This window comes from Lycium ferocissimum, chromosome 9 (assembly GCF_029784015.1).
Source record: "Lycium ferocissimum isolate CSIRO_LF1 chromosome 9, AGI_CSIRO_Lferr_CH_V1, whole genome shotgun sequence".
In the NCBI taxonomy this organism is placed as follows: domain Eukaryota; kingdom Viridiplantae; phylum Streptophyta; class Magnoliopsida; order Solanales; family Solanaceae; genus Lycium; species Lycium ferocissimum.
In genome coordinates this window covers 15,141,048-15,160,960 of record NC_081350.1, presented here as the reverse complement: position 1 = coordinate 15,160,960, position 19,913 = coordinate 15,141,048, and the positions used below count along the sequence as shown (strand labels likewise).

General features: G+C 38.0%; 1 protein-coding gene across 1 annotated transcript; it reads right to left on the bottom strand.

Annotated features, from left to right (window-relative positions):
• Positions 1-17,185: 17,185 nt before the first annotated feature.
• LOC132031603 (uncharacterized) lies at positions 17,186-19,456 on the bottom strand. The gene has a single exon (XM_059421574.1). The coding sequence runs from the start codon at positions 19,454-19,456 to the stop codon at positions 17,186-17,188; it is 2,271 nt and encodes a 756-aa protein (XP_059277557.1).
• Positions 19,457-19,913: the final 457 nt, after the last annotated feature.

The window sequence follows — 19,913 nt, the reverse complement described above, 5'->3', positions numbered from 1 at the left end:
CATCAAAACGATCATTAAGCTCTTGAAGTTGCACATCAATCACAACACAAAAGATTTCAACACGCAAGTGGTGTGAATAATAAACACCAAAAGACTTACGCTGTGTTTTTCTAGGAAAATAAGGCTCATCTTACTTGGGAATCAAAATATCTTGTGCATCACAAAATGAGGAAACATCATCCAACAAAGGCTTCCATCCAGTTTCCATCATATCTTGCAATCTTTCTTTTGTAATGTTAAGAAACTCCATGGCATTAATAATGTCTTGATCCTTTTTTTGTAAAGTCTTGCTCAAATAATTTGACATTGCCAAAACTTTCAACATCAAGTGAAGCATAAAAATATATTTGAATGTTTTAATCTCAGTCGAAAGATATTTTGCTTGATTTCAATCACTTGAGATGGAACCTTCATGTTTAATCTCTTCAAGCACATGAACAATAGTTGAGAAAAAAACAATAAAGTTATCTGATGTTTTTAAATGTGATCCCCAATGAGTATCACCTGGTCTTTGAAGTCCGCACGTTTGATTTAGTCCTCGTCCAGTATGAACTTCATCGATTCAAATGTTGCTCAACTTTTGCTTGACGATGACAAATCAAATCTCTACGCTTAAAAGATCCTCCAACAACATTCAACACATTAATAACATGATAAAAGAAGTCTTCAACATCCCCATGTTTTTTAGCAATAGATACAAGTATTAATTACAATTGATGAGCAAAACAATGAATGTAATATGCCGATGAATTATATCAAAGCTTTGAGACCATTTATCTCTGCTCTCATATTACTAGCTCCATCATAACCTTGTCCACGTATTTTGGACGGACTTAGTGAGTGATTGGAAAGCAAAGAGTAGATTTCATTCTTTAATGAGCATGCCGATGTATCACTAACATGGACGACTAATAAATCATCTACCACCTCACCATTCTTATCAACATACCGCAACACGAGAGCCATTTGTTCTTTTTGTGAGATATCTTTGGACTCATCCACTAATATACCAAAGTAATCTCCATTAAAGTCTCCAATTATATCTTTCACCGTTTCTTTTGCACAAGCATTGATAATATCTTTTTGGATCATAGCACAAGTCAAAGTCTCATTTTGTAGAGCATTTTCTAATATCACACTTCCCACATCGGGATGTTTGTCCCCGTGTCATTGCAAAAATCCTAGAAAGAAGCTTTGATTTGTTGAAGATTCACTTTCTTCATGACCTCGAAAAGGCAACCCATGATGCAGAAGGAGTCTTGCCACATCAATTGAGGCTTCCAAACTTATTCGATAATCACTTTTTTCCTTCTCGGAGTGCTTTTCAAGAACAACTTGAATTGATTGATGATGATTTGCCAAATCTAGCATCTTCTTGAAACATTTATCATGGACGCCATTAACCTCACCAACATGCAAACGGAAACTTTCAAGAACCCTATTCCAACCCCTAAAACCATTTTTCGTATAAAACTCACTCGCACTTCCATGTACAAATTCATTTTTGAACAAATAACAACATAGGCAATATGCGGCATCTTTCTTCATGCTATACTCCAACCAGTTAGAATGTGGACCTTTGTACCAATTTGAAACAAATTGACGACCTCTATTTCCTATTTGAGTTTAAGGAAATTTTTTTAGTAAAGGTTGACAAGGCCCTGTTTGAATATAATGTCTCCTCATTTCATCCTGAATTCGGGGGTTATATTCAGCAATGGGTATCCTTTCTCCTAGATCAGCTTCAAGTGATCCTAAATTGAGCTCATCTATAAGTTGAGAACAATTGGCATCCGTACTAGAACTTGGTTGAGAACAATTAAATTTTGTGCGAATTTTATCCATCGTCAAAGAATTATAGCACTTCCCTTCAAAATGAAAGTTCAATTCAACTCACAATTGATTCAAATTCAATAGGGGAATTACCCCTTCTTATCAACATATAATCTCAATTCTACTCACGAAAATAAGACCCATCCCAATTTCAGCACTTAATCTCAAATCCTAGAACTCCTAATTTTAGATTGCCACATAATAATACCTTTGTATGCAAAATTCACAGCTAAAGAAAACAATTGAAAACATAATACTGAAATGCCTACATGTCTTAAGAATTGAATAGACTCGGATTCATCATTAAAAGAAGATTAAAAAAAAGCAAGAGAAAAAAAAAACAAGGCCAGGTTTTTTAAAGAGGTACATAAAATAAAGGCCATGAAATCAGATGAGTTTGAAAGGAAGAGGCCAAGGGGTAGACCTAGGAACCTCAACTTTATGTCTACATGTCTTGATTTTTCACAACAACCCATAGACAATTCTTGCTAAGAAAAAAACTCAAACGAAATCAAAAAAGAGAGACCAAGAGATCCTTACAGTGGGTCAATGGAGGAAGCAGCAATCGTGGCTCGGCGCTGTCGATGATAAAGAAATCGGGAGAAGATGATGTTCTGGGCAAATACCAATGGCAGCTGAATGGGGTTTTGGGGCAATGAAGTGGGTTTGTTTTATTTGATGAGAAGAGAGGATTTGTTTTTGTCATGACCCAATTTTACAAAGTCGCACGGGCACCTACCTATCCCACCTCGGTAGGCGAATCCTTAACCCAATATTCACAAACACAGTATAAATAGCGGAAGAATGCGGAAGTAAATCAAAAACCACCCTAATATCTGGTCTGGTCATACAAGAGCATCTAACTAATATCTATAAGTCTGGAAGTGATAATAATACATCAATAGTCTCAATAATATCTCAAAATAACAAAGTAAGATGGAAGAAGAGTCTTTGGGTGGCGAAGCGTCCACATGCTCACCCCAACAGACTCGAATCAGTAGCCTCGAACTCCCAGCCATGAGAGGTAGACGTCGATCCCACCTGATACTCTGCATTCATAAAGGAATGCATCAAGTGCAGGTCAGTATAAACAATGCGCACTGATAGGTATCATAGGCCGACTAAGATTAGCTAACATATACCAAGACAATAAAGTAAGATCAACAGGTAAATCAACAAGGTATAAGTCAATCACGAGCAATTAACCAAGAACAAATCATCACCTATGTTATAGCATCTAAACCCAACTGTGCCAAGTATCAATATATCCAATCGGAATCCATCAATCGCAATACATATCACGCATATAACGCCCAATTGGGCTAAGTCTCAATATATCATTACCGAATATGTATATCATAATACATACCACAGGTCTAAGCCTAAATGTACCAGGTCTCAGTATATCAATCCGTATATCACAATAAATACAGGAATATCATAAGAATATCACAGGATGCCAAATGATACAATGTAATGCAATAATGTATGAAGTGTGAATGCAATGCATATGCACCGTACACATGTACTCTGATGATGGAACATCACATCTCGGCAGCACAACCCATGGGGGACCAACTAAGTCCATGTACCCTCACGATTCTAGCAAAGACCTCGGCAATCGCTACCAGCACTCATACCTCAATTTTGGGATAAACATCGGACATCAATGCTCATGTCACTCTCATCCAACTGAGCCCAGCTCATAACAGTGTTTCCTTGTATATCATCAATGTATCAACAGTATATCATGAAGGATGAGAATACGTGCAATGTATGAGTTCAATGTCAATAATCAAGTCAATATCAACAGTACCACACATGGGCACCCCAACAATATCAATAAAAAGGCTAAACAATTAGCCGAAATAGAATCACAGTCCTCGTCTCAAAATAGCAACAAGTAAGGTGCTACAATATCATAATCAAGATATATCAATAGTCACTAATATCTACTATCTCCATGTGGCATCGAGCCAACAACAATATAACAAGATAAGTCACAACACAACGGGGTGGCTAGCCCCCAAATCACACAACAAGGCCCAACCTAAGACAATATCTAACCCAACTTCATACCCGAAGGTTTACATGCATTCTCCGACAATATTTTCTAAATATATATCGAAGTCTCACCATAGGGTAAATCGTAACCAACCTGAAAGGTTGAACAGCAAAGTCTCCAACAATTAGACCTTAGTCTTTCCTTTCCCTTGAGCCTCGAGATAATAAAAGTCTAAGCATATTCGAATCATAAAATTAGAATCAAGAAGAACATCAATCAAACCTTACTTCTATTCAAGACCCAAATTTCCAACCTATGGAATGGGGTTTATGAACTAGAAAGGGGAAATTAGGAATCTATTGGCCTCAACATGAAATTAATGCTCTAGGTGATCAATTTCCATCAATTACAAGCTAGAAGAACCAACAAATTACTTAAATTCGGATTCTAGGAAAAACCCCCAAATTTGGGTATAAACCCTAACTTCCAATCCCATAAATTAGCCACTAATTTGGAAGAATCATGCAATAATGGATTCTAGCCATCAATTCCATGCTTAAAAAAGCTAACCCAATCAATAAATCAAGATTACAAGCTTAGAAAGAAGAACTCATAAAAACTCTCTTTTAATCCTCAAATTCTTAAAGAAACTAGCATATTTTATAGATTTCCTATGATGATTAATGGAATATAGAATGGTAATGAAGATGCTTGAACTTAGCACAATGATTCTCCCCCAAGAAATGCCTTGAAATGCTCCCAAAAGCTTTATTTTTTGGAGTGGGTAATGAATGAAAGACTTAGGGCCTTTAAATAAGAAATTTGGTCCGTCGGCCACTATAGCGGTCAAACTACCACTATAGCGCTCACCAGACACCAGAAATTTTTGGTTTCTTCCAAACTTGGAATCAACACCCGGAACCATCCTGGAACCTCCAGGACCTGTAAACCAAATATGCAGATATATATTAAAACGCGCTACGAACGCACTCGTGGCCTAAGAATTTCCATCGGAGGTCTTGTTGACCGAATCAATCCCCGATACCTCAAAACTAATGTTCCAAACCAAGTCCTAAAATGCACGCAAGTGCATTGGAAACCGAACTGAATATACACATAAGTTCTAAATGACCATCCGGACCTCTCGGAATCAATTAATTTTCGATAAAGGTCCATTTACCCAAAATTCAACTTTAAGTCAACCCCTTTTTCGCTTTACGCCCAAATTTCCCAAAAAAGTCACCTAAACCATATCCAAACACCTCGGGAAGCATGTCAACGGTCCTCTCAAGTCAAATATGTGCTAAACAAGCTCGGGGAAGGGTCAAAAGCATCAAAAAAATAGTAACAACCAAACGGGTCATTACAATTTTATTTGATGAGAAGAGAGGGAAATTTATGTTTTCAACTTTAAGAAATAAAAAAGTCAAAGACTAATAAATTAAATTAATCAACAATAATTGTTAATTGAAACTAAGTCCACAACAATTAGAAATAAGAAAAGAGAATATAAATTTAATTGGAATTTTTTTGTAAAGTCACGTTGCTGACTTGCTGTTAATTTGTGCAGCAAGTTAAAAAATTATAAAATGCAACCGCTGGGATTCGATCCCGCGACACCACGGAGGAAAGGTCTGCCCTTCGCCACGCTGCACCAAGGAGTCATTTTGTTCTCAGGGAGCCATTTTAATTATTTGTATATAGGTTCTATATATATACATATATATATATATATATACACACAGGGTTTTGGGCGAAGCTTGCGAGTGGTGTGGCACTCCTACGACCCTTAATAGATCTGCCCTTGGTTGTGGTACAGTAGACATTGTATGGCCCTCTCAGCCTATATTTTCTTGTATAGTTGTCTATTATGTCCTTTGTCACGACCCAATTTCATTAAGTCGTACGGGCACCTACCTTTCCCACTTCGGGGGGCAAACCCTTAACTCAACATTCACAATTTATAGAAAATAGCGGAAGAAGGAAAAATAACGTAAGTCTCACATATATAATATAAATAAGTACGGAAGTAAAAGAAATCCGCCCCAGTATCAGGTCTAGTCATACAAGAGCATCTAAACTAATTACTACAAGCCTGAATAATAGTCCATAATAGTCTCAAAATCACGTCTCACAATGGAAAGAAAGACATAATAATAAGAAGAGTCTTGAGGCAGTGAACGTCCTCATGCTCACCATGAAGAGACTCGAATCAGCAATCCTCGAATATAAGCCACAAGAGGTAGAAGTAGATTTATCCTGGTACTCTGCATTCATAAAAGAATGCAACAAGTGCAGGTCAATACAAATAACAAGTACTGGTAGGTATCGTAGGCCGTCCTCAGTTAGCTAACATATATACATTAAGTAAATGAAAGATAAGCATGCTTACAATCAAGTACAAGTATAATACAGTCTCATCAACTCCAAACAAGTGCTCAAGTATCAACAATTCACATCAGCATTCAACCCATCAGCTACCAACAAGGTTCCATAACCGATTAAGTCTATAGTGAAGTATCTAAACCCGAGTGTTCCCAGTCTCATCATATACGATCAAGCCTATTGTTAAAGTATCTAATCTCAAGTGTTCCAAGTACTTATCAAAATCGGTAAAATATTCAACCAAGTATCCATAACACAATAACAATACAATCACAATGATGATAACAAGTGCAATGTAATGAAATGCAATGATATGGATGACATGAATGCAATGGCCATATATCAATACCGTGTACACACGTGCCTCGAGCGAAACATCACGTCTCGACGGTCATGACCCACGGGGGACCCGCGAAGTCCATGTGCTATGTCGCTCCGTAACACACAGCCTAGAGATGACCTTTCCACCCTTCACTCCTGCCGACCATCCCATATCACACAGCCTAGAATGGTCGCGCAATCAGTATAATACCGCCCAAGTGTTTCCAAGAAACAACATAGCCCACATCGCCACCACCGGTCATGATGAGTGTTCAATGTATGATTAAAGTATGAAAATGACAACAAGATCTCATATCAACCTCATATCGATTTGCAGCATGCCCCACATGGACACCTCATAACATCAATCTCATCTTAATTTACGCTCTCCGGCAAAGACCTCGGAGGATACACTCTTTCACTTATCATCATCAGTACCACTACCATGCAATATCAATGTATCATGGAAATGAGTATGAATACAATGCAATGTAATATCGACAACCAATTCAATCCCAAACAATGCCACACATGGCATACAAGTAATGTCAATAATAAGGCTACACAATAAGCCACAATGGAATCACAATTCTCATCTCTATATCAATCAGGTAAAGTACCCTATATCATAGCCAAAATATTTCACTATTCACTAATATCCGATGTCTCAACATGGTAACGGGCCGATAAGTAAATAAAACAAGATAAGTCAACAACGCAACGGGGTGGCTAGCCCCCAAATCACACAACAAGGCCAAACCTAAGACAATATCCAACCCGATATCATACCTAAAGGTCCACATGTTTTCTCCAATGCAAATGACTAAACATATGCTTTGCTAACTGAAGTCTAACCAGAAGGTAAGCCGTAACCTACCTGGAAGGCCGAACATCAAACTTGAAGCGTCAATCGTGCGCCTTGCCTTTTCGTTGTGCCTCAAAGTAATAAGAGTCTATCCATATCTAAATATGGAATTAGAATTAAGAAGAAACATCATTCAATCCTTACTTCTATTCAAGGCCCCAAATCTCAACCTATGGAATGGGTTTTATGAACTAGAAAGATGAAATTAGGAACCTATAGGTCTCAACATGAAATTAATGTTCTAGTGATCAAAACTCATCAATTAGAAGCTAGAAGAACTCATAAATTACTCAATTCGGATTCTAGGTGAAACCCCCAATTTTGGGTATAAACCCTAGCTTTTCAATTCAAGAATTAATCTCTAACAATGGAAGATTCATGATTAACAACCTTAGATTTATCAAATTCTATAATAACCCAACAAATTTGCATCAACATAAACAACTTAGAGAGTCTAAATCATTATGAACTTTCATGAAAAATCCAAATTGATTCCTCTTGATTCTAGGGATTCTAGCGTTAGATTAAGGATTAATAGAAGTAAATGAAGGATTCTAAGACCAAGAAAGTTACCTTTGTGAAGAAATAGCCAAAACCCTCTAAAAATCACCTCCCAATCCTTAAGATATGAATATGAAATAATGATAAAAGGTTTGGGTTTTAATCACTTTTAAGTCACAGATTCAGTCATCACTGCTCCAACGGTATCGGGACTGTTACACCTCGGAAATTTCCCCTTAGCGTACGAGTGAATAGACTCCCGAGGGGTATGATGAATACGAGGCTTGGATAAGAAAGAAATAGCAATTGATAGTCCTAACTAAGATTTCCAAGGACATCCGAAGTAAGGAAAGGAAGTTGTCAAGGAAAGCGAGTCATAAGTTGAGTGTGTCAGGAAAAACCATGAGTATTGGGTTAATGATGCCTTAAGGATATTTTGAACAAGAGTTATAACGTCCCTTAGATTATTAATGAAGTGATAAACAAGTGCTAAGAAGGTTCCATAAGGATTGGTGATCAAACGAAACGACGGGAACCATTCCGGTGGAACTGTGAGTTCTACGACCATGTTTCATGGACAGCACCATGATCCACGGACCGTGGATGTGTCCGTGGAACAGCCAGCAGAGAAGGTGGCTGGCTGGTCGTGAACCACGACCAGTTCCACGACCAACACCATGATCCACGGACCGTGAAGCTGTCCGTGGAAGTCCCGCCGACTGAACTTGTTCCAAGTCTTTAAATGTAATCCCACTTCATTTTATTCATTTCCATCAACGTCTTCAACCTCTCCACACCTCTAGAACCTTCCAAATACTTCATCCATAAGAAAACAAAGGGGAGCAAGGATCAATAACAAGATTTGAAGTGAATCAAGCCTATGAAACTTCATTAAAGCCATCAAGGTCAAGAAATATCAAGAAAGGTGAAATAGGGTTTTTGTACAACAAGGTGTATTATCATTCAAGGTCTATTCCTTCATCATTTAAGGTAAGTTTTATGGTCTTTCTATGTTGTTTGAAGTATTAATGAGTTGAAACACATGGATGGTAGAAGATTATAGAAAATGGGTCTTAAATGGGTGAATAATGTCATTGCGGAATAGTAGTTGGAGTGAATCATGAAAATGGTTACGTTGAGATTATAAATGCATTATAAATAACATTTAGAGCATGAAATAAGTATTGTATGTGAAAGTACGGGATAATAGACTTTGGTCATGATTTTGGAGAATTGGAGTAGAATTGTGAAATGCGAATAATGTAAATGAATGACGATTGTTGCTAGCGATATTGTGATTGATGTTATAAGTGTTGGGAGTTGATATGGAATATGGCGGAAAGTAGTATAAACAAAGGAAACGCTGCCCAATTTTCCTTAGCCTTAAGAAGCACGTTCTTGTAATTGCCTAGCTAACGATGATGCGAACTCTCTTGAAGGTAAAGACGCAAGCATTAAAGGAGAACGAACAAGCAATAGAGTAACTAAACGACAAAGGTATGTGAGGCTCAAACTTTCTTCCTAAGGCATGAATCCAATGCATGATTTTCCTCCTTCTTCATGAATTTCCTATGTTCCGAAAGACTAAGAGCCTATGTTCATGAATAGTCATATGAGACAAGAAATACGCTATGAGTGCGAAGATGATAATGCTAAGCCTAAACCTAAAGATCCTAGAGACTACGACATGATGTACCTACGAAACTAATGATGTTGATTATGATCCACTAATGTCGTCCTTACGTACACTCACCTTAAGATGTAGTTCCTCCAAGGTGAGACATAACAACTACGACTATTCCATAACGTGGTCGGGGGTCCGCGACCTTACGTCACCCCGACACATTATAGTTGCTTTCAAGTCCTAAGGTATAAATTGATGATATCTGTATAATGATGTTAACTTATGATAGAATCATGATATGACCATGAAGTGAATGATAGTGACGAGTCTATGATGATGTATAATGTATGATGATAAATGCATGGTATGTGTGGTGATGTTATTCCACCGCGCCTAATTGGCCGGACATGTCACCGCTACGGCGGGCTGCTACGATTCCACCGTGCCTGGAAGGCCGGACATGATCACCACTAGTGGGCGGCATATGATGGTTACCTGGACGCGGGTTAACGACATGATGATGTATGATTGATGTGATGATGCTTGCATGGTATGATGATGTATATGTGATATCATAAGGCACATGCTATGATAATGTACATGATATGCTTATGTATGATGTACGTATATGAAACGTAGCTATATGTAGCATAACGCACAGGTTATATCTGTCATACCCTATTTTAACCGGAGTCAAAATAGTTTACAACATCCGGGTAATTCCGAGGTTATTTAAAGTTAAGAGTCGCCACCTAATTATTTATGGTGAATTAGGGCACCTAAGGTAATTAAAGTAATTATCTAAAGTTTGATTTTTTTAAAGTCTACGAAACCAAAAGATCTGAGTAAGGGTTCAACTAACCTAGAGGGAAGGTATTAGGCATCCTCTAAGTTCCATTAATAATGGTTAATCCGACCGGACTCAAATTTAATTAGGCTAAGTGTAAATATAGTATTCTAAGTGTTTGGAAAATAACTTATAAATATTGCTAAAGTTTTAAAGTAAAATATAATGATGTAATAATGTTATAAAAAATAAGACTCGCACAATATAATAATTTGTATGAAAAAGACTTCAAGTATTATTGAAGGTGAACTTGAAGATGTAATGGTTTTCATGTAGGCAATAAGTTTAGCGAATTTGAAACTTTATATAAAATTATATTACTATGACAATGCCAACCAAAATCCAGTTTTAATTTAAATATGATTCAAAGGACATGAGTTTCCCTTTTGTTGACTTTATTTGATTATATTAGACTAAAAGTATGCATAGCTGAATAAATCTTAAAATAATATTTATAAAGTATACTCGGATTAGTATTTATATGTTAGTGACGTCTTGAAAGTTTTTAAGATAGTTTGGTTCCAAATAGGTAATCATGCTACTTTGAAAATCCATTATTCTAACATAGATAAATATTGTGAGTATTATAAATAACTTGACATAAAAGAAGAAAGATGAGATTTATGGAATTAATTATTAGTTTTCCTTAAGTTAACTACCCATTATTAAACTAAATCCCACTAATTTGCTAAAGTTCATCTAAATTAACAAGCAAAAATATTAGTCACACAATATATGTTAATACACATAAAAATAAAGTAGAGGGATAGATATAATGTAAATGGGCTTGGCCCATTTGGGACTGCTGTGGTCCGACTGCAGCTGCTGCCTATTGGGCTTAGCCCAGATTTTTTCTCTTCTATTTGGCTGCGGGCAGGATTGATTCGAGAAGACAGATTGCGTTGGGCTTTTAGCCCAACACCGAATATGGGAAAGCGAGTCCCTCGGACGCGTATGCGGAGATCATGCATAAAATAAAAGGAAAAGAATTAGTATCCATACAAGCATCAATTGACAGAGACTATAATTTCAAAAGCTAAGCCATCAAGTCAACTAAACAAATGCATGCACGGGTACTTAAAAAAAAAAAAACGGGGCAGAGGCAAGTTTCAGTCCAGTATGCACTCACAACACATGATCAGCGTAAAGAATTTGACAATTTGCCCAACATACGGCGTGCTTACATGGGTAGGAATTTAACATAGTCAATCAACAGAACACATACTCATAGGGATCTAATATGATTGACATGCTTCTTTAGACCAATGATATTTCAAATAAGTATTTTCGGGGATTCTAACTCAATACCATTTTGTGTTCAGAATGAGCCAAACAACAGAATCTAACAAAGGCTGGACACTTATTCTTAACACATTTCATCCATACACAATTTCAAATATTCATTACAAATTTCAGCCGAATACAAACATGGTTTTAAAGGAGCAGAACTGTGTTTGAACACCTTTACCCATTTTAAAGGAATATATTCTAAGATCTTTAGGCACTACAATAATCAGCAAGTTGAATAGAACAGACCATTCAGCCTAGATCAATTTATACTAACATGGGACATGTTACTTTTAAGGTCTAAAAGGACAATTCAAAGGTTCAAACAAGATAAGGCAACAATCACATTCGAACCGAAAAGAAAAATCAGTGACAAAGACGAGTCATACGGAGATGTGAAAATGCCATGCGTCTCATGCTCGAACTGAAGTTTAAACAGGAAATTAAACACCTAAACTTACAAGCGACCAACCATGCTACAATTACTAGCAGATTCTTAACAAGTAACATAAACTGGAATCAAATATGTGTTACAATGAAAACAGAGCTGGACATTTTCAAGATCAGTTGAGTGTTGCTGAATCTTAAAAAAAATGGAAAAATACTTGACAATGCGATCATGGATAGGCAGTTCAGTACAGAATAAGGGAAGCGGAAATCATGCTTTCATGCTAGTCTCATACGACACCCTTAATAACATTTTCAATTATGCAGACGATGAATGATTAAAACTAAAATAGAAGACATACAAACTGACCAGATGAGTTACAATCCTCAAACATGCGTTATAAATTATTTACGCATGAACCACCAGTTATTTAAGCAGGCATATCATCCTCAATACGGCCACGGTCAAATGCCTAGTACGTATAGAGTCCTCACAGACCAAATAGGATTCAGTTAACTGTGAGGAAAACGCATATTTTGACATAATAAACACGTTTACCCTATCTTAGACTAATCAATCTATCAACCAAACACATAAGAACACTAGGCTAAAACGCAATCGACTAAAATCATGACGAGCTATCCAGTTTTGAAAACAGAATTGCAGATATGCTAAAATAAGGCACTGCACTAATCTTTGCCAATCACATGATAAACAATAAGATCATCTACTAAACTATGCTCTGCTAACTAGAACAGGGAATGAATCAAACGAACTACATAAACCTAACCACAGACGCAATTAAAAGTAATAAATCTAATCATGATCAACCAAACACATAATTAACATATAAACCCATTGAACAATATAAGAAAAAAAGACAAAAGGGAAGAACGTTACCAAACAGAGTGTACAAAAACTACCAACTAATGGTCATTCTAACAAACATATCGTGCAACGAGTGACTACACATGCTTAAATATTCATCAACCAAACTAACTAAGAATGAAATCTAAATAAATCTATAAAGAAAACTTGTTGGGTTGAACCACCAATACATAAATGAGCAGTGTTCAAACCAGACCACACATGTTAATAGCCTAAACTAAGTAATAACAGCTGCGTCCGACAAAATCCAAACTGAGCTAGCACACAAACCTACGAAATTAAAATGAAGAGAAAGGAATGGGATTTACCTTCTTCGTGTGCGGTGAACTAGGGACACGGAGTTTCGTATTTACACTCGAACACTAACGAACCCCAACTTGATTATGCTTGGATTCGAATTAGTAGGAGGGCAAAAAGGGAATAAAATGATTTGTTATTTTTGAATCACTACCCGAAAATGTTAAGACTCAAGAATATTGATGTTTTTCGGAGGAATATGGGCTAGCAACTGAACTCTTTTTTTTTTCCCCATCCCTCAGCTGAATGTTTAGTGATGTATTTATAGGCTAAGGCTAGGGTTTCGTTTTGCTCGAATTTTAGGCGGGATTTGAAGTCAAATTCGTTCCAAAATCAGAACGTTGGGCTTGATTCTCGTGATTCGATTCGGTGTTACCGAAAATGGTTCGACCATTTGTGATCTGTGAGGATTGACTTATGTTTGAAGCTAGAAGAGGGATCTTTTCTCTGTCAACACAGAGTTCAGACGTTTGGACGATTTCTTGTATGGAAATGGGTAGGCAAAGCTGCTTACGGTGAAAGGGCGCTGGGGTTTAGCTACAAATGGCGGAAGAAAGGGAGGGAAGAGAATTGCACGAAAATGGGGGCAATTTTGACTCTGCCATAGTTGAAAGTGGGCTCAGCTCCTTGCTAATAATGGAGAGGAGAAGATGACGATGACTATGAGAGGAGAGAGAGAGAGAGACGAGGAAATGGCGTAAAGAGAGAGAGAGAGAAAAGAAAAGATGGATTAGGGCAGATGAGTTTAAGGGGGTGGGCTGGACCGGGTCGGGTCGGGTAAGCTTAGTGATAGTGGGCTGGTCTGTTGGTCCGAAAATGTGGGCTATTTATTTGTGGCCGAGAATTTGGATCCTTTCCCCTTTATTTTAATCACTTTTGGGCTTCTAATTTAATAATTAGTAACTAGTACAACATATATTATATGAAGGCGATTAGTAATTAATATGTCGAAAGTAAAGGATTTACTAAAGTATTGATTTATAATTAATTTAACGGTACAAATCTGAAGTGATAAAGTAACGCTCGTAATCTTTGATAGTAAAAAAAATAGTAACGCTATTAATAGTAGTAGACATAACAAAATGGTAGTGAAAACAAAATATTTATTTCATTAATAATTTTAGAAGCCCAATAGATTAAAAGGGAGGGACGAAATTGGGTGTCAACAGATGCCCCTCTTCGACCGGAGACGATGTAAGAGTTTTCGGGCGAAGAAGTTGACGTAGTAGCCAATTTGTTCCGACCAACGAATATGAACTCGGAAGAACTTGAAAAATGTGGGCAGGAGAATTGGTGGCAAATATTATGGAACGGAAGGAATTATGACCAAACCTCAAATTTTGAATAGTCTATGTATTACTGGTTTTGTGAAAATCAAACTGTATATAGTTCGAAAGAAGTGTATCAATACTGACGCTACGCTTTGCCCCAGTGTTGGATTATGGTGAGGCTGAGATATAGGAAAGGGACACAAGATTGTGAAAGGAGTTGCTAGAGTAGATTTTTAGCGATGGATATGAAAGAAAATTAACCTACGTATCACGTGTTTGTGGACGTAGGCGGAATTGAGTTCGAGAGTAGATCCGTGACCCTTTCTTGTGAGTTTGATATTCCTCTTCAGCAAATTTGCCCCAGTTCACTGCGTAAGATAAAGTTCCACGTTGTGCTATATCTCTGTAGATTGTATTTTCTGTCAAAACTGAAATTCATGTCAAAATTAGTAATAAAGTCTGGGGTAAAGTTGAAAATGTAAAACTTATAACTAGTATAAGATGAAAGTAAATATGAGTGAGAGAATGAAGCCGTGTGGCTTATAATGGCCAAATGTTGTCTCTGGTTGTCCTCAGGGACTTGGATGAATGTGTGATGTTTATGCCGAAGATGTGATGATATCTCCGGTTGTAGTTGGAGATTTTAATGATAATAATAAGGTCTCCGGCTGTCTTCCGGGACTCGACGATAAATGATGTCTGTGGAATTTTACGGTAAAGTCGTTAAAGTAAGTAAAGAGGATGGTAAAGTAAAGTAATAAAGTAGAGAGTAAAGTAAAAGTGTAGCCATTCGGCTTATGCAGATGAGGCGGTATAGCCATATGATATCTCCGGTTGTCTTCGGAGACTCGATGAAAATTCTCGTAAAGTTCGGGTTAAAGTAGGTAAAGTAAATGATGTGAATGTGAATTCCCGTAAAGTTCGGGGTAAAGTAGGTAAAGTAAATGATGTGAATGTAAACTCCCGTAAAGTTCGGGGTAAAGTATTTAGAATAGGTAAAGTAAATGATGTCTTCGGTTGTCTTCGGAGACTTGATGCTAGTTCCCATAAAGTTCGGGGTAAAGTTGTTAAAGTAAGTAAAGTGAATGCTGTCTCCGGTTGTTTTCGGAGATTTGATGAAAATTCCCGTAAAGTCCGGGTAAGGTGGTTAAAGTAGGTAAGGTAAGAATGTAGATTCGTGTAAAGTTCAGGGTAAAGTCGTAAAGTTGGTAAAGTAGATGATGAGAATATAGATTCCTGTAAAGTTCAGGATAGAGTCATAAAGTTGGTAAAGTAGACGATAGGAATGTAGACTCTTGTAAAGTTCAGGATAAAGTCATTAAAATTGATAAATGATAAAGTAGAGAGGGGAAAATAATAGTGTCGCCGTTTGGCTACTGATGTTGATGATCTTCGATGTAATCCTGATTTAATTCGCCTTCAGTCTCGACGACCTACAAAGACAGGTATACTTGTCAATAAAGTCATACAGTTATTGTGATAAAATAAAATTAAAGATAAATTTGGAAATAAAGCCATTTTGCTTTTAAGGCGAGGCCATAATGAGCCGAGTGATGCTTTTCGGCCAGGATTGATAGGCTTGACTATCGGTCTCGCAGCCTTTGTTCCTACACTCAAAGAAAAATTCTTAGTCTGGGAGGGGGAAGTTGATTCGTGTTGACTCGAAGCTTGATGTTGTTGGCGCTCAATTCGTCTTGTTTGTTTGGATCTTGTGATCTCCGTTCAAGCCTCGATAGATGAATAGTAGTGAAACGATTGAAAGGAAGTGTTTCATTTGAAGAATATATATGTAAGTGTATGTATATAAGGAAAGATATATATGTAAATATATGTATGTAGGATATATATGTAAATATATTTGTAAGTTGTAAAAATACCTCGCCAATTGTGACACGAACGAAAAGTCATTTGTCTATACTATTTCCTGTCTGGTAGTCTTAATCTTGTCGATGTCCAACCATTTTTGTCTATACTCTTCCAAAATATGCCCCAGTTTTGGCTCAGAAGGGTATACTAAACTTATGTTGTGATGTGACCGAACCTTATAGAGGTTGTCTACGTATCCCGCCAAAGGAATCAGGTCAGAACGTAGTTCGTATGGTTCATAAAAAATGGTTTGAAATTTAATAAAGGGACCGAACCCGGTGTGGATTGCCTACGTATCCCACCAAGGGAATCAGGTCAGCGTAGTTCTGTTATATAAATGGTATAAGTTTTTTGGCTTTTTACCTAAATATGTTTGACCTATATGTTGATAGTCCACGAATCCCGTTGAGGAATCGGGCACCGTGTGTAATTCTCCTTGTATAAGGATTTTGGATTTCCGTTATAATGCAACCGAACCCTATGTGGGCGCCTACGTATCCCACCACGGGAATCGGTCGGCGTAGTTCGTACGTTTTAAAGGAAAGGTTGCAAACTAGGTTGTCTATTCTAATGTCGATTTCTTCAAGCTTGTCTTCTTGATTTGAATAACCTTCAAGGGAATCTTGTCTTTCATTCGTTCTTTGTTACTCTCTCGAGACGTATGTTGTCTATTTGATAGTAGAAAATAATAAATAGAAAATAATAATAGAGAGAAAATCAGAAATGCATTCATAGATTGTGCAATTTTAGCTTCCAAAAGATGAGGCGAAACAACAAAAGTTTTAGGGCACAATTTAAGCCTCAATTTTAAAATTGTGCTATCTCAAAGTTCACTACATGTTCAAATCTACCAAGACTCGGCGAACCGGGGACGGAGTACAAGTCCAATTCTTCGAATCTTCTCCGGTTCGGCACCCGAATGGTCGGTGTCTCGGTGTTGTGAGAAGTTGTAGCAACAATCTTCACTGGTGCTTGTTTTTGGATTTTTCCCGCGGGAGCAGCAAACGTTGATGACTTGTCCTTTTCAATTGGCATAATGACTCTTTTCGAATCCTTATCCTCTTCAACAGTTACCATGTTCACGTTGGCATTCTCATGAGTAGGTAAAGGATTGTTGTCCACGTTAGGCCGAGCTCCAGTAATCTGGATTGCTCCTTCCTTAATCAAGGCCTCGATTTTGTTTTTGAGCCCATAGCAATCCTCAGTGTCGTGCCCAGCGACTCCGGAATGGTAAGCACAGTGCTTGGAACCATCAAACCATCTTGGAATAGGATCGAGAATTTTCCCTTCAATCGGTTGTATCACGCCTGCTGCTTTCAATCTTTCGAATAATTGAGCCAAGGGTTCAGTGAACCGAGTGTAATTACGGGTATTTTTTATGTCAGTGTTTGGACGAGTTTTGGTTGTAGCATGTGGTCGATTTTGGTAAGTAGGAGCTTGAACAGGTTGATATGGACGTGGGTTTTGATGTGGAGGTGTTCGGGGTTGGTAGTAGTTTACTTGGGCGTTGTAGACAGGGTAGGGAGATAGTGGAGTTTGGTAAGGTTCAACGTAATGGTAAGGGTAGAAAGGCGGTTGTGGATGGTTAAAGTATGTAGTGGCTTGGCTTGGCTTATGTCCTTGGACATTCATGACCACAGCAGCATCTTCTTTCTTCTTTTTAGTCCCACTGATAGAACCAGATTGAATAGCCTTGTTTACTGCTTGCAAAGCAGTAAGATCCTGAATTTTTCCAGATTTGATGCCTTCTTCCAAAGCTTCACCCATTCGGACAACTTCTGTGAACTTTTGTCCCATCATACCTATCATTTTCTCATAAAATATGCCAGCCTGGCATTCAATGAAAGTAGCAGTCATTTCTCTGTCATTCATCGGGGTTGAACCACGGCGCTCTCGACCTCCAACGCGGCGATACTCACGGAATGACTCAGTTGACTTCTTAGTTAACTTGCTCATGCAGACCCTGTCTGGTGTGATGTCGGTGTTGAAACTGAATCGGTCCATAAAGTCTTGGGCCATGTCACTCCAACCACGCCATTTACGGACGTCCTGTTGTGTATACCAATGCAAGAGCTTCACCGGATAAGCTTCGATGAATAGTTTCATCCTTATGTTTCGATCTCTACCTACTCCAACCAGTTTGTCGCAGTAAGCCCTTAAGTGTGTATGGGGATCGCCGGTTCCATTGAAAGTATCGAATTTCGGCGGTTTGTAGCCTACGGGCAAATCGACGTCAGGCTGAACACACAGATCCTCGTATTCTACACTCTTAGTTCCCCTAGCAACTTGAAGGTTTCTCATTGCTTCTTTGAGACTGTGGATCTCTTTTAGCAACATATCGTCTGCCCTTGCTTTTGCCTCTTTCTCCATTTTCTCGTATTGATCTACTTCGGGCGGCAACCTGACCGTTACTGGGTTGGTATAGGCTTGTGTTTCCGCTGCATATACCGGAGGAACATCTTGTGCATGATAGGAGTGGCAAAATGTGCCACTTGTATATCTTTGGGTTGGATAAGTTTGGACAGCGGGAGTGTTGTGGATTGGAGGTGGTGTGTTATACATGGTGTTTGTAGGCAGTTGGTTTGGTGGGTTTAGAGGAGTAGTTGTAAGTGGCGGATTAGTGTTGGTAGGTAACGGAATATAAGGGGTGTGAACTTGTGATTGATTTGGTGGGTTGACGGGTGGTGGATTAGGAGTAGCATAGGTATTGTAGGTAGGTGGTTGATTTTGTGGAGGAGTATAGACGGATGATGGATTTGGTGGAGGAAAGTTGTTGTTGGTGGGTGCATTATTTTGGGGAGGAAAGTGTTCAGGGACTGGAGATTCAAGTGATGGAAAACGGGGTGGATTTGGTGCGACAGTTCTAGGTTCAGGAGGTGGACTTTGGAGTGTGACGGATAAGTTGGTCAGGTCCCTAACCCGATTTAGTTCGCTACGTAGGTCCTCAATTTCTTGAGTCAGACGGGCGATATGTTCGTCATGTTGCATAGTATTTCTATGTTCAGAAGTCTCGGGAGGATCGTTAGAGATTACAATGTTTTCCAAACCAGTTGAAACGGATGCGGCTGGATCAGTCATGATAATTTCTTTTCCTTGCACAACCCAGGTACGTCGAGGTAGTGATGACGTCTTCGACCTTGTGAGGTAAGGGTGGTCGGCCAGCTCGAGTGTCAACACGAATCAACTCTCTTTGGGAATAAAAATAAAATAAAGAAAAGGAAACATGAACAATGCAAATGATATTAGTTGTATGATCACATAAAGTCAAGCAAGTTATGTAGAAAATAAGTTATCAAATAAAGCCAAACAAGTTGTCAAACAAATGTAAACAAGTATATCAAACAATGACGCATCCTAATATGTATGTGACCTCTTCGTACCAGAGGTAGGCCTAACGTTTATTTGAAGGGTAAAGTGTGCCATAATACGTCATCCTATTGCTTTTGATTAATTAAACTAAGCCTATTTTCCCAAAATAAAGTACAAAGTAATGTAGTATTTATTACATACCAAATGAATACAACATAAAGTTTCC

Coding starts and splice junctions, on each gene's coding strand:
- LOC132031603 (XM_059421574.1), bottom strand. CDS start 19,456: ATGACTGATCCAGCCGCATCCGTTTCAACTGGTTTGGAAAACATTGTA.